The sequence below is a fragment of the Microcaecilia unicolor genome, chromosome 3 (genome assembly GCF_901765095.1).
Source record: "Microcaecilia unicolor chromosome 3, aMicUni1.1, whole genome shotgun sequence".
Lineage (NCBI taxonomy): Eukaryota > Metazoa > Chordata > Amphibia > Gymnophiona > Siphonopidae > Microcaecilia > Microcaecilia unicolor.
The window spans coordinates 45635723-45661980 of record NC_044033.1 but is presented as its reverse complement, the minus strand read 5'-3'; the positions used below and the strand labels follow the sequence as shown (position 1 = coordinate 45661980).

At 43.3% G+C, this 26258-nt stretch overlaps 1 protein-coding gene across 1 annotated transcript in view; it reads right to left on the bottom strand.

Moving 5' to 3' along the window:
* XPO5 (exportin 5) overlaps nucleotides 1-26258 on the bottom strand; it is a 226620-nt gene that overhangs the window by 47656 nt on the left and 152706 nt on the right. Inside the window, 1 exon segment of the mRNA XM_030195864.1 lies at nucleotides 22232-22413. Coding sequence (XP_030051724.1) covers nucleotides 22232-22413 — 182 coding nt within the window.

Genomic DNA, 26258 nt, shown 5'->3' with positions numbered 1-26258 from the left:
CCCCACATTATCCCACCTATTTGCAGGCTCAATGGGGCCTCACTAGATATTTAAACAGATACTCTATCACCTCCTTTTCCCTGCTGGCCATTTCTCTCCTTATACACTCAAGCATTCTTCTAGCTTTTTGTTGTCACCTTTTCTACCTGTTTGGCCACATGTAGGTCAGATACAATCGCCCCCAAGTTTCCCTCTTCTTTCATATACTCCACTCACTGTACTGTACCGCTCCCTCAGATTTTGGCACCAATGCACAACCTTCAATTTCACTAAATCCCTCTTCATACTATCCACATTATCAAGAGCATCTACCCTATGGCAGATTTTGGTATCATCCACAAAGAGACAAACCTTACCACACACCCTTCTAAAACACCACTTTCAAAAATGTTATAAAGAACAGGGCCGAGAACTGATCCTTGAGGCACATCACTGGTAGCAACCCCCTTTTTTAGAGTGAACTCTATTTACCACTACCCATTTTCACCTTCCACTCAACCAACTTCTAACCCAGTCACTTTTTAGTCTATATTGAGGGAGCTTAGTTTATTTATAAGTTACCGATTCAAAATTGTGTTAAATGCTTTGCTAAAATCTAAGTAGACTACATTTAGTGCTCTCCCTTGATCCAACTCTCTGGTCATCCAGCCAAAGAAATGTATCAAATTCATCTGACAAGACCTTCTTCTAGTAAAACCATGCTGCCTTGGGTCTTGCAATCTATTGGATTCCAGAAATCTCACCATTCACTATTTTAGAAGGGTTTCTATTAATGTAACTCATCATAGAGGTCAGACTAAATGGTCTATAATTCCCAACCTCCTATTTACTTTCGCTTTGCGGAGAGGGACAACATCTGCCCTTGTCCAGTCCTCTGGGACCACTCTCGACTCTAGAGAACCATTCAAAAGTCACATAGTGAAGCTGCCAGAACAAAGATCATTCTGTGTTCTTAGCTGCTTTGGATACATCTGCTGTTTATATTTATTACATTTGTATCCCACGTTTTCCCACCTATTTGCAGGCTCAATGTGGCTTACATAATACCGTAGAGGCGTTTGCCATCTCCGGCATAGAAACAAATACATAGAGTTAATGTAATCAAAGAAGGTTCATGTTTGATTCTGATTTCCCAACTTGAGGTTTTCATTTCATTAGATATGGTCTTTCAGAGCAGATATTACACAGTGGTTTTGCTTAAAAAAAAAAAAACAACCCAAAAAACAATGCATGTGTTATCAAGTGACGTTTACACAGTGCTCTTTGGTTAGTGGGGCTTCTTGAGGTTCTTCCTGCCTGTCTTATCAACCACTACTTACAGCAATTAGCTAGGGTTCTGTATTCATCAGAAATAATATTTCCGATATATGTCAGTGACATTCAGCCTCTTATTTGTGAGAGGTGGACTGACGATAATCAAGTTAAGCTGAAACATTAATTTCCTGCATAGCTACTAATTGTTTGGCTTTGAAAGCCTATAAAATGGAAACTTTCTGTATTAGTAGGTCTCTGCCCCTCTCAACTCTTTAGTAGTGAGATGTGGGAATCAGGCTATTAAGAGTGCCATATGTAATTTAGGAGTTTTGATTGTTGTCTTTAAGTTTCAAATTTGGTCTCTGCTTGCCAAAGGTGTCTTATAAGCTATAGCTTCTGTGTTTTACAAGTGAATATATGCCCATTGAAGGCTTTTGCCTGATTATACAATCTATGATTACAGTCTGTCCTGATATTGAAACACATATCTACTGTAGGTCTGCCAGTGTATGTGTTGCATTCCCTTCAGTTGATGCAGCCATGAGTTCCATGACACCCATATAGTATTCTCTCCAGTGGCTCCCTGTTACTTACTGGGTATAGTTCAACATCTGTTTGCTGTTTAAAGCATTGAACAAAGGTACCCCATGCTACCTTAGTGAGGCCCTGATTCCCTATGTTACAAGCAGCTCATTGTGCTCAGCTACTTTATATTGTCTGTTGCATCTGTGTGCGAGGCACAGCTTTCTAGGATGCGTACAGTCATATTTTCCACAGTAGCTCCATTATTTATTTAAAAGATTTCTAAATCCGTACCATCTACTATTCTTTTTTTTTTTTTGTGTGTGTGTTACATTGGTACCCTGCGCTTTCCCACTCATCGCAGGCTCAATGCGGCTTACATATTGTATACAGGTACTTATTTGTACCTGGGGCAATGGAGGGTTAAGTGACTTGCCCAGAGTCACAAGGAGCTGCCTGTGCCTGAAGTGGGAATCGAACTCAGTTCCTCAGGACCAAAGTCCACCACCCTAACCACTAGGCCACTCCTCCACTTCTGGGCAGAGTACAAAAATACATCCACAATCATAATTAGAATACCATAAAACAAAATACAAACAAGACTCATACAAATCCTATGCATAAAAGAATATTAACAGCAGCAATCAAACAAGCATCTATCAGGTAGAAATTTTAAATGCTTGCTGAAACAAAACTGTCTTCAAGGCTTTTTTAAAATTCATTCAAGCTTCTTTAGGCCCTAATTTCTTGAGGAAGGGAGTTCCACAAGATCGGTCCTACAATTCCTTTGGAATTCTTTGCTGAATGCTTTACATTTGGAGCTGGCCTGTCTTTTTGTAAGCTGTTAAAAAAACACATTTGTTCAGATATGCTTTTGGGTCTGTCGAGCACAAACTGTCTCTTACATGTTTAGTGTACAGCACGTACATCTAGTAGTGCTATAGAAATGATAAGTAGTAGTAGTATAATAGGACCATGTTTTAAATCTTTTACAGTAGGCGTATTCTAGTTCTTTGTATTGTTTTATTGTACAGTTTCTTTTACTGCATATGTTTATTTTGTTTGCTGCAGACAGTGTGGTCTATAAATGCGATTGTTTGTCACATCCTGATCTAGGGAATACTTGGAGGCCCTAGGCCAGTGGTTCTCAACCTAGTCCTCAGGGTATGACCAGTCAGTCAAGTTTTCAGGATTTTCATAATGAGTATGCATGGGGCAGATCTGTATACAATGAGCAGTGCATGGATATCCTTAAAACCCAACTGGTTGGGCTTGCCCAACGATAGAATCAAGAGCTACTGCTCTAGGTGATAATCGTTTCCCATACACATAGCTATTAAGAATTTGGAGGGTGGAAATATGAAGCTAAGCCTGGAATTGTACGTTACTTAACTAAAGTGCCTTCCCTCAATTTTAGAACGTGAAGAAATTGCATTTTTGGTTCAATAAATCAGACTTGGATACCTTCTTTCAGACAGAGTTCTACAGTCTGAACTACTGTAATGTCCTTTATGTTGGATTATCCTGCAAAATTCTCAAGCATTTACAATTAGTCCAAGATGTGGCCACCTATCTCATTTTACAGCTGGAAAGAAGACAACATAGCTAGCAAACCAAATTTAAACAATTTGTTCAAGTATTTAACAGGTTAAATAGGGTAAGCCTCAAACATCTTCAAGAAAAATCGTCTTCTAATGTTCCTGCTCATGTTGTTTTCTCAGAATGGAAGTCTATTATTCGTTTTTTTCTGTAAAGAAAAGTAAATAGAGCCTTTATGCCCTAAATTACTGTGGGGTCCTTTTACTAAACTGTGTAAGCGTCTACGCGTACACAATGCGCGCCAAAATGGAGTTACCACACGGCTACTGCATGGTTCTTGTGGTAATTTCATTTTTCTACATGCACCAAGTGGCATTTGGTACGCGTAGGTCATTACCACCCGGTTACCGTGTGAAACTTTACTGCTAGGTTAATGGCTGGCAGTAAGGCCTCAGACTCAAAATGGATGTGCAGCAATGTTCATTTTGTTGCACGTCCATTTTCGGCAAAAATAAGAGGCGCCATTTTTTGCAGGTGCACAGAAAAATGATTCTGCGCGCGCCCAAAACATGCGTCTACACCACCGCAGGCCATTTTTCAGTGCACCTTAGTAAAAGGACCCCTTTAAGTTTCCCAGTGAACTACAATTCATTAGGGATATTTTTTCTTAAAAAAAACAAAACTTTCAATCGTGGCTCTCCCATCAAGCCTTTTAGGAAATTACCCATTAATGGACTACGTTATTTATGTGGCAGCTCATGCTGCATTATTTTAAACTACTTTAAACCATGAAAACCAAGTTTACAAGTTTATTAAAAAACTTCCTATCCCACCCAAACAAAGATGTCCAAGCAGCTTACATTCTAAAAAAATAAGAATAGGGGAAAAAGTACAACAACATTTTTAGAGAGGGACAGGGGTAGATAGGACTGTGGGGGTTCATGCGGAGAAGATGGTCATAGTAACATATAGTAAATGTTGGCAGAAAAAGACCTGTATGGTCCATCCAGTCTGCCCAACAAGATAAACTCATTTTACACGGTATCTGATACTTTATATGTATACCTGAGTTTGATTTGTCCCTGCCATTCTCATGGTACAGACCGTAGAAGTCTGCCCAGTACTGTTCTTGTACTAAGTTCTGAAACTAACGTCAAAGCCCCTTAAAATTTACACTCCAGCCCATCCCTACCTATTCGGTCACGATCAGGGCACAGACCGTAGAAGTCTGCCCAGCTCCCGTTTAGTTTCTCCAATTACCAGCATCGCCACCCAATCTCCATTAAGATTCCGTGGAACCATGCCTTCTAAACAGGATTCCTTTGTGTTTATCCCACGCATGTTTGAATTCTATTACCGTTTTCATCTCCACCACCTCCCACGGGAGGGCATTCCACATATCCACATATCCTCTCCGTGAAAAAAATACTTCCCGACATTAGTCCTGAGTCTTCCCCCCTTCAACCTCAATTCACATCCTCTAGTTCTACCGCCTTCCCGTCTTCGGAAAAGGTTCATTTGTGGATTAATACCTTTCAAATATTTGAATGTCTGTATCATGTCACCCCTGTTTCTCTTTTCCTCCAAGGTATACATGTTAAGGTCAGCAAGTCACTCCTCATACGGTTTGCAACGCAAATCCCAGACCATTTTTGTAGCTTTTCTTTGCACCGCTTCCAGTCTTTTTACATTTTTAGCAAGATATGGCCTCCAAAACTGAACACAATACTCCAAGTGGGGCCTCACCAATGACTTGTAGAGGGGCATCAACACCTCCTTTCTTCTGCTGGTTATGCCCCTCTCAATGCAACCTAGCATCCTTTTGGGCAACGGCCAGTGGTGTGCTGGTAAATGTTTAACAACAGGCTCTCTCCCCGGTCCCCCACTGTGCCCCCCCCCCCCCCCCAAATTGCAGAGCTGGCTATAGCTGGGGAGAGACCCTGGGGGGGGGGGGGGGGGGGGGGAGAATGCATTACTCCAGGAAAAAAAAAATTAAATGATCCCAGGTTCCAATCTAATTCATATTTAATGTGCGATAAAATGCCATAAATAAGTAAATAAATATAAACTTTTAATGTTGAGCACCTGATTCTCAAAGTGAACATATTCCAAACACTATAATAACAATAAAATGATTTTTTTCTACCTTTGTTGTCTGGCGACTGTTTTTCTGATCAAGCTGGCCCAGTATCCGATTCTGCTGCTATTTGTCCTCTTAACTCCGTTTCCAGGGCTTCCTTTCCATTTATTTCTTTCCTTTCCTCCTTTCTTCTTCATTTCTGGTCCTCAGCTTCTGCCTATTTTCTTCATCCATGTGCAGTTTTTCTCCTCATCTCCTTCCTCACTCTTCCCTCCCCTCCATCCATGTCCAGCATTTCTTCTCTCTCCCTTCCTCTCCCCTGCCCTCCATCCACCCATGTCCAGCGACCCTTCTCTCCCCCTGCCCTGCAAGCACCCATACCCAGTGACCCTCCTTTCCCCTGCCCTCCATCCACCCATGTCCAGCAGTGACCCTCCTCTCCCCTGCCCTGCATGCACCTATACCCAGCGACCCTCCTCTCCCCTGCCCTGCATACACCCATACCCAGTGACCCTCCTTTCCCCTGCCCTCCCATCCACCCATGTCCAGCAGTGACCCTCCTCTCCCCTGCCCTGCATGCACCCATACCCAGCGACCCTTCTCTCCCCTCCATCCACCCATGCCCAGCGACTCCCTTCTCTCCCCTGCCACCCCTCCCGAGTTGTTCAGCAGCGACTTCTCCTCCCTCACCGACCTGTCCTTCGAATTCTTCGGGGCAGGCAGTCTTGCCTGCCCACTGCCAGCGCTGACTCTCCCCCGCCGGTTCGCGCTTCAAAATGGCCGCCGAGATTTACAAGGGCGGCCTCCAAGACTTCAGCAGAAGTCTCACGAGGCCGCCTCTGGAAGTCTCGGTGGCCATTTTTAAAGTGCGAACCAGCAGCGGGGGAGAGTTAGCGCTGGCAGCGGGCAGGCAAGACTGCCTGCCCCAAAGAATTCGAAGGACAGGTCGGTGTGGGATGGATCCGGAGGGAGGGAGGAGAGCCGGCTCGCGGGTTTTAACAACCGGCTTGCAAGTTGGAAGAAAAGTTAACAACCGGCTCTTGCGAGCTGGCTCCAGCACACCACTGGCCATGGCCGTCGCATTGTTTCTTCACCTTTAGATCCTCAGACACCAACACCCCAAGGTCTCTCTCTGAGTTGAGCTTACTAATCTCTCCCCTCCTATCCGGTATCTCTCTTTTGGGTTTCTGCACCCCAAGTGCATCACTCTACACTTCTTGGCATTAAATTTTAACTCCAATAATCTTACAGGAAAATTCTTGCATTAACCATACTATTGTATTATCGTAAACTTTGTTTATTTATTTCAACATCTTATTTTTCTACAAAAATCTTTTTTTCTATACAAAAGCACAGCAAACTGTTATAGACATATAAACCATAACCCCTCATTCATACATTCCCCACATTTATAACATATTAAAACCTTCTCCAGGGTTTAGGAGTCAGTCCGTGGTAAAAACTTTTCTTTTCAATACATCACTAGTCCTCTAGGTGAACCAAATCAATTCAGTTCCACCAGTCGTATAGTCCCAGTATATACCCACGGAGGTATTCCCAAACTCCTCAAATGGTTTGGGGTTAACCATTCTTTATTTCACTCTCCAAGTGCTTGTCCAGCCCGACACAAAATTTTGTGTTTCACTCAACTGGCATCCTCAGGAGCTGTCAGTCTGTGCATAAAATCGTCTACAATTACTTTCACATGCCATCAACTATAATGATAGTGCATCACTCTACACTTCTTGGCATTAAATTTTAACTTACCTTTTAAATGAAACCTTTGTTCTTTTATACTTTCTTTTTTTTTTTAAAGATTTTTACTAATACCATTCCAAGAATACATCTTGTTACAGAAAATAAGGAATATTAACACAATTTTTTTGTCTTAACAGGTCATACACTATAAAAGGAAAAAAAATTGTATATAATCCTATGTTAGTCCACTATTCCAAAGCAACAGCAAGGCACTATACTCAAGGAAAATAAAAATTTCCATCAATAATACACAATTAGGAGCATGAAAGGAGAATCACAGGAGCAAATTAAATCAGATTATGGTGTAGATGTCAATAACGCTTCTGGATTTGGGGATGGTGTTATTGCCTTCTTAGATTCTAAAAAGGAACTTAAAATGTACAGGATCAAAGAAAACATATTTCACTGAGAACAGTTTCACTACGCATTTACATGTGAAATTCAGCCAAAACAAACCGCCTAGCTGTAAAACAGACGGGCGTAATGTAAGAAAACGTTTGCGCCTCTTTTGGGTTATTCAAGACACGTCAGGAAAAATTTTACAACTCAAAAAGGGCTCTTCCCTATGTTGAAAAAATTGTTTAAGTATCCAGTCTCTATCTGGTTGCAGTACAAAAGTCACAATAAGCGTTACTGGTTTTAAACCAACACTATTATTCTCAAGTATTTACGTAAGGTTTAATGTCTCAAAAACAGCTTCAGTTCCTTCAATCACAGGCTGATTAGTCAATTCCTTTTTATAAGGCTGTAGGTAATAAATTTTTGAGATTGGAGGATAAGCTTGTTCTGGTATTTTTAATATTTCAAATAAATATTTTTTAAAAGTTATTAAAGGTGCTACAGACACCTGACTTGGAAAATGTATTAATCGTAATGTTTTTGATCTTTGCTGATTCTCTAGTATTTCAATTTTACTCTGCAGCTACTTGTTTTCCTTAATGATATTTGTTTGAATTTGTTGGGAGGATTTTATGTCTTTGGTATTAGTTTAAATTTTTTCTTTAATCACATAAATTTTCTTTTCCAAGATAGAGACCCTCTCGTGAGGAATTTGAAGTTGTATAACTGAGACCAGCTTTTGTGAAAAAGATGTCTCTAATCCCAATAGGGCTTCCCAAATAGCTTTCAATGTTATAAATGTTGGTTTAGATGGTAGAAAAGACTTACGTAATGATAATAATTAAGTCGCGGAAACTCCAAGAGGTTCCAACTCCTTCTCCAGCGTTGTTACAGCAGAAGTACTGCTGCCGTGCTATGTCACGTCCGAATCCGTGGGAGTGATCGTCAATCCGCTGTTTGGGTCTGCCCCCGCTATAGGGAGTACCATGGCCTCTTTGGACCGTGGGAAACCCTGTTCAGACAATCCTTGCTTGGTTGCAGGCATTGGCGGCGGATTCCTAATCTCTGGGCTCAAAGAGATGTCGGCTTCAAGCTGTGGGAGCGGTTCACCTCCCGCTGCTCCCACCTGCAGCGAAGAATCACAGCGTCCAGAAGTTCCTGGGATCGTGAAGTGGTCCATGGGCCCCACTTTTGGCAAGACACTTGTTGCGGGGCTAGAACGCTGTCTGCCTCTCCGTTTAGACACAAGGTAAGCAGGGTAATGTTTCAGATTTAGCATGAGTCCAGGAGCAGCTTCACAATGCTCAATTCATGCCGCCATCTTGCTCCCGTGCATCTTTAATAGATTTTTAATATGCTTTTATTACAGTGTCATATAAAAATAATCAATATTTAAGTGTAGTGCTCAGTTATCATAAATTACACAGGCTTTGATGGCACTTCGTAATATTATACTCCTGACATCATTGCACTACAACCCTCCCTGCCACCTTATACTGTTGTTAACTGACTCTATGGGTTCTATGAGCTCCAAATTGTTTTTAATATTAACTTATCTCAAGGTTGTAGGAACTGTGGTAGCTATTTTCCTCCGTGTTGCTGATGGTAATCTGATGTCTCCGGTGTACCAAAATAATGTGGCAAAAGTGCTTGTGCACATTCTTAAAATCAATTGTGTACAGTCCTCCCTCTCTTTCATTCTCTCTTTTTCTCAGTTCTCAACACAAGCTGTGTTTCGCTGTTTGTTGTGTCTTCAGAAGAACTTTACAAATTTAATGAGCTGTACACTCCTTCAACATTATCCCCCCTCTTATGAGAATTAAATTCATCTCTTTCTAAATTTCAATCTTAAACTTTATATCCTGCATTTCTGGCATACCTGGCATGAACCTTTAACCCACTCACAGGTATCCGACCTAAGAACACCGACGCATTTATAAATGATATGGAAATCAGAATGACGAGTGAGGTGATTAAATTTGCAGATGATACAAAACTATTCAAGATTGTTAAACATGTGCAGACTGTGAAATATTGCAGGAAGACCTTAGGAAACTGGAAGACTAGGCAACCAAATGGCAGATAAAATTGAATGTGGACAAATACAAGGTGATGCACATTGGAAATAATCTGAATCACAGTTATCTGATGCTAGGGTCCACCTTGGGTGTCAGCCCTCAAGAAAAATATCTAGGTGTTGTAGATAATACGCTGAAATCTTTTCCTCAGTGTGTGACAGCAGCCAAAAAAGCAAACAGGACACTAGGAATTATTAGGAAAGGGATGGTGAATAAGATCAAAAATACTATACTGATTCTGTATCGCTCCATCATATGACCACACCTTGAGTATTGCATTCAGTTCTGGTCACCGTATCTCAAAAAACATAGCGGAATTAGAAAAGGTTCAAAGAAGAGTGACCAAAATGATAAAGGGGATGGAACTCCTCTCATATGAGGAAAGGCTAAAGACGTTAGGGCTCTTCAGCTTGGAAAAGAAATGGACGAGGGGAGATATGACTGAGGTCTATAAAATCCTGAGTGGTGCAGAATGACTAGAAGTAAATTGATTTTTTACTTGCTCCAAAAGTACAAAGACTGGGGGACACTCAAGTAAGTTACACAGAAATACTTTTAAGACAAATAGGAGAACATATTTTTTCACTCAACGAACAGTTAAGCTCTGGAACTCTTTGCCAGAGGATGTGGTAACAGCGGTTAGTGTATCTGGGTTTAAAAAAGGTTTGGACAAGTTCCTGGAGGAAAAGTCCATAGTTTGCTACTGAGACAAACATGGGGAGGCAGTTACTTGCCTCGGGACTGGTAGCATGGAATATGGCTAATAACTGGGTTTCTGCCAGGTAGTTGAAGCCTGGCTTGGACACTGTTCGGACATGGGATGCTGGGCTAGGTGGACCATTGGTCTGACCCAGTATGGCCACTCTTATGTTCTAAGAATTAGTGCACAGCCCTAACAAAAGGTGCATTGAAATCCACTGGTAATATAAGATTCTTTGGCCTGGTTTCATAAAATTAATTCTATAATGTCTTTGGCACATCTCAGTATAACAGGGTGCCTATGTGAGAATTCCAAAATAACACCTATTTTAAAAAGGCACCATCAGTGCCTTTACAAAATATGCTCTCTCATATCATGCCCCTGGGAATGCCTACATTCACATACTATCTTGTGGTATACCTACTTTTTATGCAAGTATGCTAGCATGCAATTTGATAAGAGCCTGTTTCCTAGCATCAAGCAAAGTTACTTACCTGTAGCAAGTGTTCTCCGAGGACAGTTAGCCAAGTATTCTCACATGTGGGTGATGTCATCCGATGGAGCCTAGAGCAGATGCTGCCTAGAGCATGTAGCTTAAGAAAGTCTGGCAGCGCCCCACCACGCATGCACAGGTGCCTTACTGCCCATGTAAGCGTACCTACCTAAGTAAAATGACTGAGATAAAAGGAACTCAACTCCAAGGGGAGGTGGGATGGTATGTAAGAATACTTGGCCTGGACAAGCAGACCAAATGTGCTTACATGGTGAATTCCCTAGCTACCAGACTCACAAAAAACAACAAAGGTAGGACACAATAGGGACATGAAAGTTAATTACCTTGAGCTATACACAAACTGGTTGTGAAGGTGCAGCCTGGGACAGACAAAAACTTGGCCTAGGAGAGTGGAGTTGGATTCTAGACTTCAAACAAATCCTGTAGTACTGTCTGACTTAACGGCTGTCACATTGGGTTTAAGTACATAAGTACATAAGTAGTGCCATACTGGGAAAGACCAAAGGTCCATCTAGCCCAGCATCCTGTCACCGACAGTGGCCAATCCAGGTCAAGGGCACCTGGCACGCTCCCCAAACGTAAAAACATTCCAGACAAGTTATACCTAAAAATGCGGAATTTTTCCAAGTCCATTTAATAGCGGTCTATGGACTTGTCCTTTAGGAATCTATCTAACCCCTTTTTAAACTCCGTCAAGCTAACCGCCCGTACCACGTTCTCCGGCAATGAATTCCAGAGTCTAATTACACGTTGGGTGAAGAAAAATTTTCTCCGATTCGTTTTAAATTTACCACACTGTAGCTTCAACTCATGCCCTCTAGTCCTAGTATTTTTGGATAGCGTGAACAGTCGCTTCACATCCACCCGATCCATTCCACTCATTATTTTATACACTTCTATCATATCTCCCCTCAGCCGTCTCTTCTCCAAGCTGAAAAGCCCTAGCCTTCTCAGCCTCTCTTCATAGGAAAGTCGTCCCATCCCCACTATCATTTTCGTCGCCCTTCGCTGTACCTTTTCCAATTCTACTATATCTTTTTTGAGATACGGAGACCAGTACTGAACACAATACTCCAGGTGCGGTCGCACCATGGAGCGATACAACGGCATTATAACATCCGCACACCTGGACTCCATACCCTTCCTAATAACACCCAACATTCTATTCGCTTTCCTAGCCGCAGCAGCACACTGAGCAGAAGGTTTCAGCGTATCATCGACGACGACACCCAGATCCCTTTCTTGATCCGTAACTCCTAACGCGGAACCTTGCAAGACGTAGCTATATTTCGGGTTCCTCTTACCCACATGCATCACTTTGCACTTGTCAACATTGAACTTCATCTGCCACTTGCACGCCCATTCTCCCAGTCTCGCAAGGTCCTCCTGTAATCGTTCACATTCCTCCTGCGACTTGACGACCCTGAATAATTTTGTGTCATCGGCGAATTTAATTACCTCACTAGTTATTCCCATCTCTAGGTCATTTATAAATACATTAAAAAGCAACGGACCCAGCACAGACCCCTGCGGGACCCCACTAACTACCCTCCTCCACTGAGAATACTGGCCACGCAATCCTACTCTCTGCTTCCTATCTTTCAACCAGTTCTTAATCCATAATAATACCCTACCTCCGATTCCATGACTCTGCAATTTCTTCAGGAGTCTTTCGTGCGGCACTTTGTCAAACGCCTTCTGAAAATCCAGATATACAATATCAACCGGCTCCCCATTGTCCACATGTTTGCTTACCCCCTCAAAAAAATGCATTAGATTGGTGAGGCAAGACTTCCCTTCACTAAATCCGTGCTGACTTTGTCTCATCAGTCCATGTTTTTGTATATGCTCTGCAATTTTATTCTTAATAATAGCCTCCACCATCTTGCCCGGCACCGACGTCAGACTCACCGGTCTATAATTTCCCGGATCTCCTCTGGAACCTTTCTTAAAAATCGGAGTAACATTGGCTACCCTCCAGTCTTCCGGTATTACACTCGATTTTAGGGACAGATTGCATATTTCTAACAGTAGCTCCGCAAGTTCATTTTTTAGTTCTATTAATACTCTGGGATGAATACCATCAGGTCCCGGTGATTTACTACTCTTCAGCTTGCTGAACTGACCCATTACATCCTCCAAGGTTACAGAGAATTTGTTTAGTTTCTCCGACTCCCCCGCTTCAAATATTCTTTCCGGCACCGGTGTCCCCCCCAAATCCTCCTCGGTGAAGACCGAAGCAAAGAATTCATTTAATTTCTCCGCTACGGCTTTGTCCTCCTTGATCGCCCCTTTAACACCATTTTCGTCCAGCGGCCCAACCGACTCTTTGGCCGGTTTCCTGCTTTTAATGTATCTAAAAAAGTTTTTACTATGTATTTTTGCTTCCAACGCTAATTTCTTCTCAAAGTCCTTTTTTGCCCTCCTTATCTCCGCTTTGCATTTGGCTTGGCATTCCTTATGATCTATCCTGTTACTTTCAGTTGGTTCTCTTCTCCACTTTCTGAAGGATTGTTTTTTGGCTCTAATGATTTCCTTTATCTTACTGTTTAGCCACGCCGGCTTACGTTTAGTCTTTTTTCCCTTTTTTCTAATACGTGGAATATATTTGTCCTGAACCTCCAGGATGGTGTTTTTAAACAGCATCCACGCCTGATGCAAGTTTTTTACTCTGCGAGCTGCTCCTTTCAGTCTTTTTTTCACCATTTTTCTCATTTTGTCGTAATCACCTTTTCTATAGTTAAACGCTAGCGTACTTGATTTCCTAGTTTCACTTCCTTCAATGCCAATATCAAAACCGATCATATTATGATCACTGTTATCAAGCGGCCCTCGTATCGTTACCCCCTGCACTAGATCATGAGCACCACTAAGGACTAAGTCTAGTATTTTTCCTTCTCTTGTCGGCTCCTGAACTAGCTGTTCCATGAAGCTGTCCTTGATTTCATCAAGAAATCTTATGTCCCTTACGTGTACAGATGTTACATTAACCCAGTCTATATGCGGGTAATTGAAATCCCCCATTATTATTGTGTTGCCCAGTTTGTTTGCGTCCCTGATTTCCTTTAACATTTCCGCATCCGTCTGTTCGTCCTGGCCAGGCGGACGGTAGTACACTCCTATCACTATCCTTTTCCCCTTTGCACATGGAATTTCAATCCACAGTGATTCCAAGGAGTGTTTTGCTTCCTGCAGAATTTTCAATCTATTTGATTCAAGGCTCTCGTTAATATACAATGCTACCCCTCCACCAATCCGATTCACCCTATCACTACGATATAATTTGTACCCCGGTATGACAGTGTCCCACTGGTTATCCTCCTTCCACCAGGTCTCAGAGATGCCTATTATATCTAATTTTTCATTTAGTGCAATATATTCTAACTCCCCCATCTTATTTCTTAGGCTCCTGGCATTCGCATATAGACATTTCAAACTATGTTTGTTGTTCCTAAGTACATCATGCTTAGTACTTGACAGTATTAACTGGCAATCTTTTGTCTGATTTTTATTGTTATTTAAAGATACCCGATCTACTACAATCTCTTTTGCAACCTCACTATCAGGATACTCTATCTTCCCTGTTATGGTGATATCTTTGAAAGATACCTTATCCCGAACCATGCTCTTTTGAGCGACTGTCGGCCTTCCCCCCATTTCTAGTTTAAAAGCTGCTCTATCTCCTTCTTAAACGCCGATGCCAGCAGCCTGGTCCCACTCTGGTTAAGATGGAGCCCATCCTTTCGGAATAGGCTCCCCCTTCCCCAGAATGTTGCCCAGTTCCTAACAAATCTAAAGCCCTCCTCCCTGCACCATCGTCTCATCCACGCATTGAGACTCTGGAGCTCTGCCTGTCTCTTGGGCCCTGCGCGTGGCACAGGTAGCATTTCAGAAAATGCTACCCTGGAGGATCTGGATTTCAGCTTTCTACCTAAGAGCCTAAATTTTGCTTCCAGAACCTCTCTCCCACATTTTCCTATGTCATTGGTACCCACATGTACCAAGACAGCGGACTCCTCCCCAGCACTATCTAGAATCCTATCTAGGTGACACGTGAGGTCCGCCACCTTCGCACCAGGCAGGCAAGTCACCAGGCGATCCTCACGTCCACCAGCCACCCAGCTATCTATATGCCTAATGATCGAATCACCAAGTACAACAGCTGTCCTAACCTTTCCCTCCCGGGCAACATTTGGAGATATATCCTCGGTGCGAAAGGATAATACATCCCCTGGTGGGCAGGTCCTGGCTACAGGAGTACTTCCTACTTCACCAGGGTGATGCTCTCCTTCTAGGAGACCTCCCTCCTCCAAGGTAGCACAGGGGCTACCTGACTGGAGGTGGGACTTCTCTACAACATCCCTGTAGGTCTCCTCTATGTACCTCTCTGTCTCCCTCAGCTCCATCAAGTCTGCTACTCTAGCCTCAAGGGAACGGACACGTTCTCTGAGAGCTAGGAGCTCTTTGCATCGGGCACACACATATGACACCTCACCAATTGGGAGATAATCATACATGTGACACTCAATGCAAAAGACTGGATAGCACCCCTCTCGCTGCTGGACTGCTGACTCCATCTTAGTGTTTTTTGAGTTTTTCCGTAATTTAAAACTTGCTAAAGTATTAAGGATATCAGCCTATCACTAACTTACAGTTCCTCCTTTAAACCCCAATCTTCAAGTTCCGAAAGCACAAGCAAAATTTGTTCACTTACCAGAGAAATATCCTCTTCTCCCAGAACTTATTAGAAGGAAAGCTTTCGCGCGCCTAATGGCGCGCGGCACCTTGAGCAGAGGCCCCGAGTGGATCGGAACGGACCTGGGAGTCACTCTGGCGAAGGCTCCGAGGATATGCAGATGAGCTGCAAGTCCTCCACGGCACCTGAGAAGGCAACCGGTGGGAGAGCTGGGCACCTCTCAACCAAGAAAAGGCTTACCAGGGGTTAGGCCGAAGCCAGCATTCCTCCCCCTGAGGGTCACCTGATCCTGGCTAAGAAGTACCTGGTAGCTCTGGGTAGGTGGAGCGAAAGCCCTGGGTAACTGTGGCGAAGGTCCTGGGAAGGTCGGGGTGGATTTGGGAGTCACCCCGGATGCAGCTGTGAGGATATGCAGAACACTGCAAGTCCTCCACAGCACCTGGTAGGAGCACTGTGCACCTTGAGCAGAGGCCCCGAGTGGATCGGAACGGACCTGGGAGTCACTCTGGCGAAGGCTCCGAGGATATGCAGATGAGCTGCAAGTCCTCCACGGCACCTGAGAAGGCAACCGGTGGGAGAGCTGGGCACCTCTCAACCAAGAAAAGGCTTACCAGGGGTTAGGCCGAAGCCAGCATTCCTCCCCCTGAGGGTCACCTGATCCTGGCTAAGAAGGCAGCAGTAAGATGTGAATTTGTGGACTGAAGACCGCATTATAGCTTTGCAAATCTCGATGGAGGCTGATTGCAAGTGGGCTACTGTCATAGCCATGCTCTGATATTATGATCCATGACATGACCTCTGAGAGTCAGCCCACTCTGGGATCCTCCCTGAGCGCCATCAGGAAAGATTGGCAGCGCCTGCTCAGGTTCCTCGGTGCAGATCTGCGCCAGAATGATGAGGCAGAGGTAGATTACCCAGCGCCGGGTCGTACTGCCCTCGGTGTTCAGCGGATGCTTACGGACAGCTCCCGAAGGATACAGCACTCTGCGGTCCTACAGTCCTGCTACGCCACTGCCGTGGCTCCAGTGTCGCCACTGATTCTGGCTCGAAAGTGAAGATCTTGGGCAGCTGGTTGCCAATGGAGAAGGGGGCCGGCGCTGGGCACGGGAGACACTCGGACTCCAGATCCATGCTACTGAAGGGCAGGGAGAGTAATAGCATGGCTTGTGACTTGCTAGGCAGCATGCACATCTCCCTGGAAATCGGGCTCGTATAGTCTGCGTCCTTCTCCGACTCTGCTAGACTCACTGCCGCCTCCTTCCAGCCAAAAGGAGACAGGTTCTGAGGGGCTCAGATCAAAGCAGTAGCAGCAGCCTGAGGCTGCTGCCTCCCCTCTGGTTTCTACCTCCAACATAGACACAGCTCCCAGGGTTGCGGAGTCTCTGTGCCCTGGGCACCGCGTCCGATCACCAGACCGTGAGTAAAGTGCCTATTATATTTCAAGATATTGAGACTTTAAAACTGACAAGGCTTGAAAGGCCGACACTAAAAACCAAAGTAAGAACTGAATAATTGATAGTGAACTGAAGACACCTTCAGTAGGATGGGCATGCCTGAGAAGGAGCCTCTCGCACTGCATTTGACCAACCGGAGAAGTCAGGCTTGTGAGGAGAGCAGATTGGGGCAAGCTGATCAAACCAGAAAGGAAAAAGCAATCTTGTAACTTTGATAGAATCACCCTGGACGCTAACTGGTCTGCACACAAACGAGCTTTAACTAAGAAAGCAATATCTGAGTCTAATGAAGTGTATTTATTAGAAGAGATGCTTGAGAAATGTAAAGATTTTGTGGAAGTCCAAACCCAGTGCCCAAGCACCAGCACTCGTCTCTCCCCATATTCCAAACAGCAATTCAGCCAAGTACCCTACCATAGTCTTGTAAGTACCTTTCCCTGATAAGAGCAACCTCCCCCCTTGGGCCAACCTGCCAACTACCAAAGACAGGTTCAGATGCGGGCAATAAGTATCGAAGGTTCAGATGCGGGCAGTAAGTAACAAAGCTTGTTACAGTTTTCTCCAAAATAAATCCAGGGTCCAAGCCTCTCTACCCGGAAGTTGATGCATGAGTCCGGGAACCTCTAACCTGTTTAAGGGAGACAGCTACTAGTGAGTGGTGAAGTAGTTGTGGCCTTCCAAATCCTGGCGCCTTCTGGATACAGTATTGAGTATCCATCATCTTTGGCTGCACTGAGTGGGGAGAATCTCGGTACTTCATCACTGCATCTCTCAGGAAAGGGTGTATAACAGAACTATAGCTCCTTCTTTGGGCGGAGGCTCGTAGTCTACATTTCAGCCCTGGGCTCTTCTTCTGTTTCCAACTTAAAACAGGATGGCAGAAGTCCTCTCTTTCACACACCTGGTGAACCCTTGGGTGGAAATTTATGCCTGCGAGGTGGGCAAGGATCCGATGGGATGCCACAGGAGTCTTCCTTGAAGAAGTAAAGTGGATCCTCATCTGACTCCTATGAACAAGTCCAAGACCCCCCCAGAGTATTCTGGCTGGACAAAGGGAATCCGCACCGGCGTGTGCGCAGAACTGCATCCATGCTCTGAAGGATGACAATGTACAGTCCCACGTGCAGATTGTGGGGAAAATTCCTCACCCGATGCTAAGGGTGGTTCCGCATGGATCAACGCAGACATCGATGCTTGGCGAGTCACTGGCATTGAAGAGCACGGGCCTCAGGAAGTTGTTGAGGCTAAGCTGCAATTGGCACAAGCACCATTGACAACCAAGTGACATGCAGCTGAAACATCTGCACCAGCTCCTCCCTGAGCATAGCCTGGTACCATTCATCAGGGGCAGGCATTAACAAAGCTGGGGAGCTGGTACAGTAATAGTCTTTTGTCTGGGCCAACCTGCAAGCGGGAATCTGGCTACCCTGAGACTGGTGCACTGTCACCTCCACATAGGAGAGAAAGTGATCCCCTTGATGCTGACACTTTTCAGGAACTGGCGATGGCAATGCTGATGCCCTGGTGCTTCGAAAAAGACCAGCACCGATGCTCCTTAGGCTCATTTCTGAGCAGGGCGCAGTCAATCCCGTACATACCCTCAACTTCAGGACCGATGCCAACTGGTCTCGGGGCTTATGATTAGCACCCAAAACTGGCACATTCCCAGCAGTTGAAGAATTCTAGGCCTTCAAAGTGGATGCTTCTGATGCCGATTGCGATGGACCGATCTGCGAGAAGCCAATAAGTTTCTCGTGTTGGCACGAATGCGCTGTGTCCTCAATTCCATTTTAATACAGAGTGAACAAGAGTTAGCATGGTGGTCAGGCCCCAGACACCCAATGCATCAACTGTGCAGGTCTCTAACAGAATCACGCGACTACCTTAGGAATACCCTTTGAAGCCACTAGGTCTTCTTAGATATTGAAAAAAGAAGCGCAGCCAAATTAAATTCTTTAGTTTTACATAAAAAAGGGAATAGCCTCAGCCTGAGATAGGCATATTATAGGAAAAAACTAAATAACAAGAGCACCGCTGAAAAGACATGCTGAGGGAAAAGAAAGAAAAACACGAGGAAACCACATGGGAAGGCACTGAAAAAAATTTGAGTAAAAAGCACATTGAAAGAACAGACGTGTCCTCTTAGCTCTATGGGGAAAAAAAACACTGAGGTACTCATGCTCACAAGGTGGAGTGCTGCCAGACCTTTCTTAAGCTATATGCACTAGGTAGTGTCTGCACTGGGCTTCATCGAATAACGTAACCCACACATGAGAATACACTTAGCCTGCTTTGTCCTCAGAGAAAACATGCTTTAAATGTCCAAAGAGCTTTATAAAATTACCTCTTAAATGTACTGTTGAGGCTATAAGGCCTAAGAGTCTCAGCATGTCCCCATACTGATGTTTGCTGACTCTTCTATTCGACCACAGGCATCAATGTGGTTATCCATTTTGAGGGGAGAACAGCTCTTGTCTGACTTATGTCTAGCAGAGGTCCTATGAATTTCACTTGAGGTGTTAGACTCAAGAGGAAATTGGAGTTATTTATGACAAATCACCCAAATAATTTAATTCATTGATTAATGCCCCTTCCTGAATGTGCTACTGACTAATCAATTATGCAGATAAAGAAACATTTACACCTCCAATTTATTTAGGTGTGCATCTAATACAGCTAGGCATTTCACGAGTACGTGTGGTTCTGACTCTAGACCAATGGATGTACAATGTACTGACTGAAGATGGTGTTTTCTATTAAGACACTGAGATATTTCCTGTGACTTGGATCTAACTTAATGTAGGTTTCCTTAAGATCCACAGAACACAGTCAATCTCCATTTTGCAGGAAAGCAAGTAATGTGACCAGGGAATGTATCTTGAATTTCTTTCATGAGAAATTTGCTCAAGGTACAGTGGTGTTCATTTTGTTGCTACAAATTAACAGATCAAAATGTCAGTATTACCAGCAACTCCTCTAGGACACTGCAGATTGTTACATGAAAATCCCTGAAATCAAAAAGATGTACCATAAGGCATCAGATCACTCTCTCCTGACAAGCACCCAATCCGCCTCCTTCAATTCCATCACTCCTTCAACATTCTCTCTCAGCTCATCTTCCCCCCAAACACGTCACCTTATTCCCTCTCTCTTCATGTATCAGATCCACCCACATGTTCTCTCATTCCCTCTCTCCATCAGCTCATCTCCCATCCCCCCTCCCCATTTGGACCCTTATTCCCTAGGTCATCACTTTGTTAAATGGCCTCTTACTCCCTCTCTTTCAGTTTCTGTACCCCATATGGCTCCATCTTCCCTACGCAAAATAAAAGGTAGAGAAGACAAAAGTAGTATCAGCTTTGGGAGTGTATATATAAGAAGATCCCACACAGGTGATTGTCCAGGAAGAAAACCTTTAATGGCATCAAAATGGACCAGACATGGGACCGAATTACAGCAGGATAAATGCCTGCCTCAGAGACCACACTTGTAAGTATAGGATATGGTACAAGCATATAATCCTGGAGTAAATGACACATATGAATGTGGACAAGCGTAGCTCACAAAACAGTGCAGAAAATGGCAAGGCTTAGAAAAGCCGTAGTAAACAACAGAGGCACCTCATCTTTCCTTACAAATAAGTCCCATTATCCCACTCTCACCACCTCACTTATTTCCCCCTCATGTCTTCTTAGACCCCTCTTCTCCAGCTTGCCTCTTCCCCTAACTCAGCCTCTCCAGCTCATTCCCAATGGTGAAGGCACATCTCCTAGTGCAATCATATTCTTCTTGCATCATGCAGCTCTATTAAAGTGTATGCTACATAAGTGCCTGAAATCATGTGCTATTTTTAAAGTCTTATGAGTACAGCACAAGACTTTAGAACCATGAGGATCTGCACCATGCAGGGAGACGATGGCACCAGCTGCCTCTAAATCACAGCTTTACCTCCTTTCAATTTGTAAAAATTCTGTGTCCCGGGGAATTCTGCACAAACTCTATATTGTGCAGTTGTGCAGAATTCCCCGAGTAACACTTCCTACTAGCTCCATGTCCCTCATGTGATCACAGACCTTTATTTACCACTTGCTAGGATGTTGCTCATTTGTACTTTTCCTATCTCATTTCAGTAGTTAAGTTGCACCATGCCAACTTGCCAAAATCCAGCCAAATGACATCTTCCAGTTGCCCAGTAACTCTTAAGTATGTGACCTTGGAAGGATGAGTGTACTGCCTTCTGCAGCCAACCTAGCTTAGCAGTCTCAGACAGCAGAAGCTGGGCTAAGAAAGACCACATTTATGCTGGGTTTCTAAGCCCACCCAAAACAAGACTAGCTTTTGTCACTCAGAGAACTGCCTCTCTATTCCCCAGGAGAAACCCATCCCTACCCCTCCTGGCTCTGCCTTTTCTCCAAGAAGGACTCCTACAATCTCCTATTCCATTTCTCCCTTCTCACCAGAAATGGGAGTCTCCTTTTCGCAGGAGGACAGTGAGACCTGATTGTATTTATTTTGGTGAAGGCAGGAATACAGATAAATATAGAAAAAAAACTTTTTCTTTTGGATTGGAGCCATGGTTATACTTACGGTATGCACACTAGTCCTCCACAGTCCATGTTTTAAAATACTTAAGTGTTTATAAAATCTAAATGGAAACTATGAAGAATTCTTCTTGAAGAGCTCTCTTTTGATTGATATTTTGGGCTCTGAACTGGATCTTTGGAATCGTTTTCATAGACAAAGGCACAGGCCATTCTATCAATTGAAGGACAAAACTAATACAAGCTTAGTTGAATATTATGCATACAAAACCTAATGAGAAAGGTTTTGTACACATAGAAAAGCTGAACCCACTATAAGTCACCTTGTGCAGCAGATCAAATTAAAGGTATACTAGAGTGCATGCAGAGGAATTCAGACAAACTTATTAGGAAGAACAAACAAAATGGAGTGGCATCTTCCACTGCACATAATGAAAGTTAGCACTGCTGGTAGGACAGACTGATGGACAGTCCCTGCACAAGTTTCCATTACTGTGAACAGAAACGAGTGTAAAGGGAAGATGGGAGCTGGAGAGAGGGAGGCACTGGAGAATTGAGCCTTGTTTCTTTGGGGGCTTCTTCAGTCCTATTCCCCACAGAGACCAGTGAAGAACAGCACTGATGGGGGCACCCCCAGCCTGTGCTCCCACTGCCTTCAATGGGAGAACAGGCTCGGAGCACAACATACAGATCAGGCATTACTGGAACACAGGCTGGTACAGTCTGCAGTTACTGTATCACGTCAACTCGACCCACCTTATGAGAGCGAGCAAGTTGTCGAGAAGTTTCAGCACCTGCTCAGTGCAGGGGTTACGGTAGATCGGATTGCCGCTGGGCGTGCAACCGACCACAAATCCTCCGGCCTTAGCCTCCTCCAGGTCACTAGGCCAGCGAGCCCGTTTCACAACTCCCAGAATGGTGTACACGCAAAAGCTGATCTACAGCAAAAAAAACAAAACATAAAGATCAAATAAAAGGGGAGAAAGAAAGAACAGACAAGGAGCGAAGTCTTCTCAAAACACAGCAGGAGAAAAAAGAACCCAAGAGAAATGCCACCTTGGGGGTCCCTACTACCACCAGGGAGACCTCTCTTTCACTCAGGATTCTGAGACATAAGCTATATATGTGAATTCTGCCAGTCTCGGCACAACTGGCACCTGAAAATACCGACTTTTAATCAAGAGCTCTACTGCACAATATTTACTGGGTTACAATACAAGATCAGATGAAACTTATTTAAAAATAGCCCCTGAACCCATGTAGGGACTATAATTTTGTCCCTAGTGTTTTGGAATGTTTCCAGAATCTGATCTTTCGGATTCCACTCAAACTCCTAGTGGGACTTCCGATTGTATGTTTCTGGTTCATCACTAATGAACATAGAACCTTTCATCTGAAAAGAATTTTAATATGCTTTATAATCATAGATTGCCAGAACAGTAAGCAGGCAAGAACTATACACTGCATGGCAGCTTTAATTTGACATGCTAATAACCACAAAAGCAATATGGCTGGCAGAGGAGGGGTATAAATAAGAGCACCAAGCATGGCGGGGAACTCGTCAACAAAAAAAAAAATGGCTTTAAATTCTTTACCAATTTACGTCTGATCAGAACAGCAGCAGCTACAAACCATCCAGTAAGGCTCTTAGAAATTCACCCAGTGCCACAATCCTATCTTCCTTGAAGAGGAGAATAACTGGACACACTTCTGAATGATTAAGTGCACAAGATTATGTTGAATCTACAGCTTAATTACAATTCACAGACAACTGAAGGAATCTAACCAGCGGCATCCATTTTGTGAACATAGGCATGTCACACTAAAAACCAGCTCACAGGTTTTCCAGAATCACAAAGCTCCAGAATCCTGTCCCACCATTCCAGAAATCTGGGATCTTACTTTCTGATACTCCAAGGTTGGGGAACCTTCAAAATAGAAATCTGTGAACAAAAGTCCAGTGCTATATCAAATACAGGCAAACTCAGACAGGAAAGACAGAAGGATATTTCAGGGACTTCATGTGTTATGTGTCATAAGACCAATCACTAGTACTAAGGTTTCAGTCTGCTACATCGTTACATGTATAGAAATAATAACCCTGCTGTTCAAATCAGTAAGATTTAACTCTTTGGGCATCAGTGGTCAGGAGAATGAAAGCTCTGGCTTAACTTTTTCAGTCTTGCCCGAAGTACCTATAGGAAAGTGCTGCACACCGCCATGTGCGAGTCCTGGGTTCCATTCCCCGAGCTGGCAATAGCACAGGTTAGGGAATTTAAAAACAACCCAAACATCATTCCTCAGTAGCTGTGAAAGCAAGTTCAAGTAGTCCAGTCCCACTTGAAAAATGACATCCTAAATAGACAAAAATCAATGGACTTCAAAACCAATATATAAAATATTTTAAAATCATATTTTGTACTAATGTATTTTGAAGGCTCAACAAATTAATCAATGAAGGGCCAATATTCAGTCTAATAATATCCAGTTAAAGTTACCTGGTACCTAACTGAAGAGCACTTTGCCAAAACTCACTCAGCCCAATTTTTTGTCAGTTTTGAGATATGCAATTAATTTAATTCAAGGCAAGATTCATTTACTGTAGCTTATTCCTGTGTCAAAACTCATGGACTTAGTAAATGAATTTTGCCTTGATGAATAAAATTAATCACGTAGCTCAAAACTGACAAAAAAATTGGGCTGAGTTTTGGAAAAGTGCTTTTCAATTGGATATTTAAAGAGATAACCAGGTCAGTCAGTGCCACTGAACAAAGCTGGTTATATTATGGATGACTTCAATTGGATGGCAGTTTAGTTTCTGGTTGCCATCCTCCAGCTTCTCTTCATTTGAACTATATAACTGACCAAAAGTTCTGTTTAATGGCTTGGGAAATTAAAACAACAACAACAACCCCCCCCCCCCCCCCCCACATTTATCCAATTAACTGACCCTAAAAAGCCTTTTATTATTTTTGTCCAAAAAAAAGGGAGTAAAATAAGGGCTCAATTTGTGTAAAGTCTTCATAAACCTTAATGTACAAATGAAACCATAGCACTACCATTGAAGAAATATCTCTCACAGCAAAGATGGCAACATTTCAAACCACATCTTTCACCAAATTATGACTGCAGCAGGGGAAACTTATTTGGCTTGACTCCTGAAACAAAAGAAAACTGGAAAAAAGAACAACTACTTAATCTGCATTGTTTTAAAGATGAGCCTCTTCTGCAGTTGAATACAGTAAAGTTGCTTACCTGTAATGGGGATTCTCCAGACAGCAAAATGTGTCATCTGTACACTGGGAACACCATCCAATGGTGACAAACCTACATTCACTTTCTCAAAATGTGCAGTATCTCTTGCTTTTGTACTAACCATTAGTTCTCTCAGTTGCTACTAGAGATGATGGGGAGGGTTTGTGTGACTGACTCCTGCTGTCTACAGAGAACCTCAGACAAGTTTTGGATCTGTCCACCACCCCCCCTTTTTTTTTTACTTTTTGCAACCTGTGCATGCTGGATGAAGCTGCTTACAGGAACAAAGTGATTTGGAGTGAAACAAAGTTTTACTATAAACACCAGTTGTATTTCTTGTATTAGGCTGTTTCAATAATATTTCCAAGAAACATACATTGCTATGCTTTGGACTAACTAAATGCTGGTGATTACAATGTGCAGTATTGGTGAACAAATAGCATAAATAAATGTTTTTGTTTATTCAGAAACATTTAAACAGACCACTCTTTATTTCCCCATTTTTGTGGAGGGGGCAGGTATCTCAACATTACTATGGAGCTTACCATTCCTCTTTGTTAGGGTTTCAATACTGAATTTGCTGTGTGATTAAGAACATACAACAACCAAATGACAACAACTTTGGCTGTTATGTGCTACAATCTGTCCTGCCACTAGACGAGAATTGAACTGGAAGGATACAAAGAACTCTACCCTCTTTCACTACTAGTTGATATGTTTTCTGAGTCAGTAGTGCTCGATGACAGTGAGAGGTGATGACCAATTTACTGCTCTACAGATGCTGTCACCACCGTTGCCTGCAGGTTGGCCAGTAGTACTACTGTTTTCCTAAGTTGATGGGCTTTCACTCAGCTACAAGCTGAAGTAATTTTTGCCGATAGCAGAAGAAAATGTAAGCAGAGACCCACTATGAAAGGGTTCTATTTGGAACATATGTGACAAAACAGCTGAGTGGCCTTATGAAGATGCTACATTCTTTGCAGATACAAACTTGGCAAATGTGCACAAATCTAAGGTACGAGTTGGTTGCTCCTGGGTACCTTGAGGATTATGGTAGAAAGAAGGAAACACAATAGATTGGCTTATATTAAATGCTAAAACCACTTTCAGAAGGAAGTCTGAATGAGTTTGTAGCACTACAATATCCTGATAGAAGTGTGTGTAAGATACAAAATTCATTGAAGCTTGCAATTTGCTAATGCCGTTTGCAGAAGTAATAGCTACTAGCAACAAGGTTTTCCAGGAGGCTAATTTGAGAAAGTAGCGTCCATTGGCTCAAAAGGACTTTGCATGAATTGTTTGAGAACCAAGCAGGCATGGTAATTTCAAGGGAGATGAAATATTGGTCAGGCATTTCATGAGACATGCAGCTTAAGGGTGGCGTAAGACTGGGATCATCGATGAGATTATGGTAGGCTGTGATGACTGGGTAGAGATGTGCCCTAAATTGGGTAGATCTAGGATATACTGAGGGAGTGCCTGTATGGTACAAGAGAAAAAAAAAAGGGGGGGGGGGGTTGATGTCCTG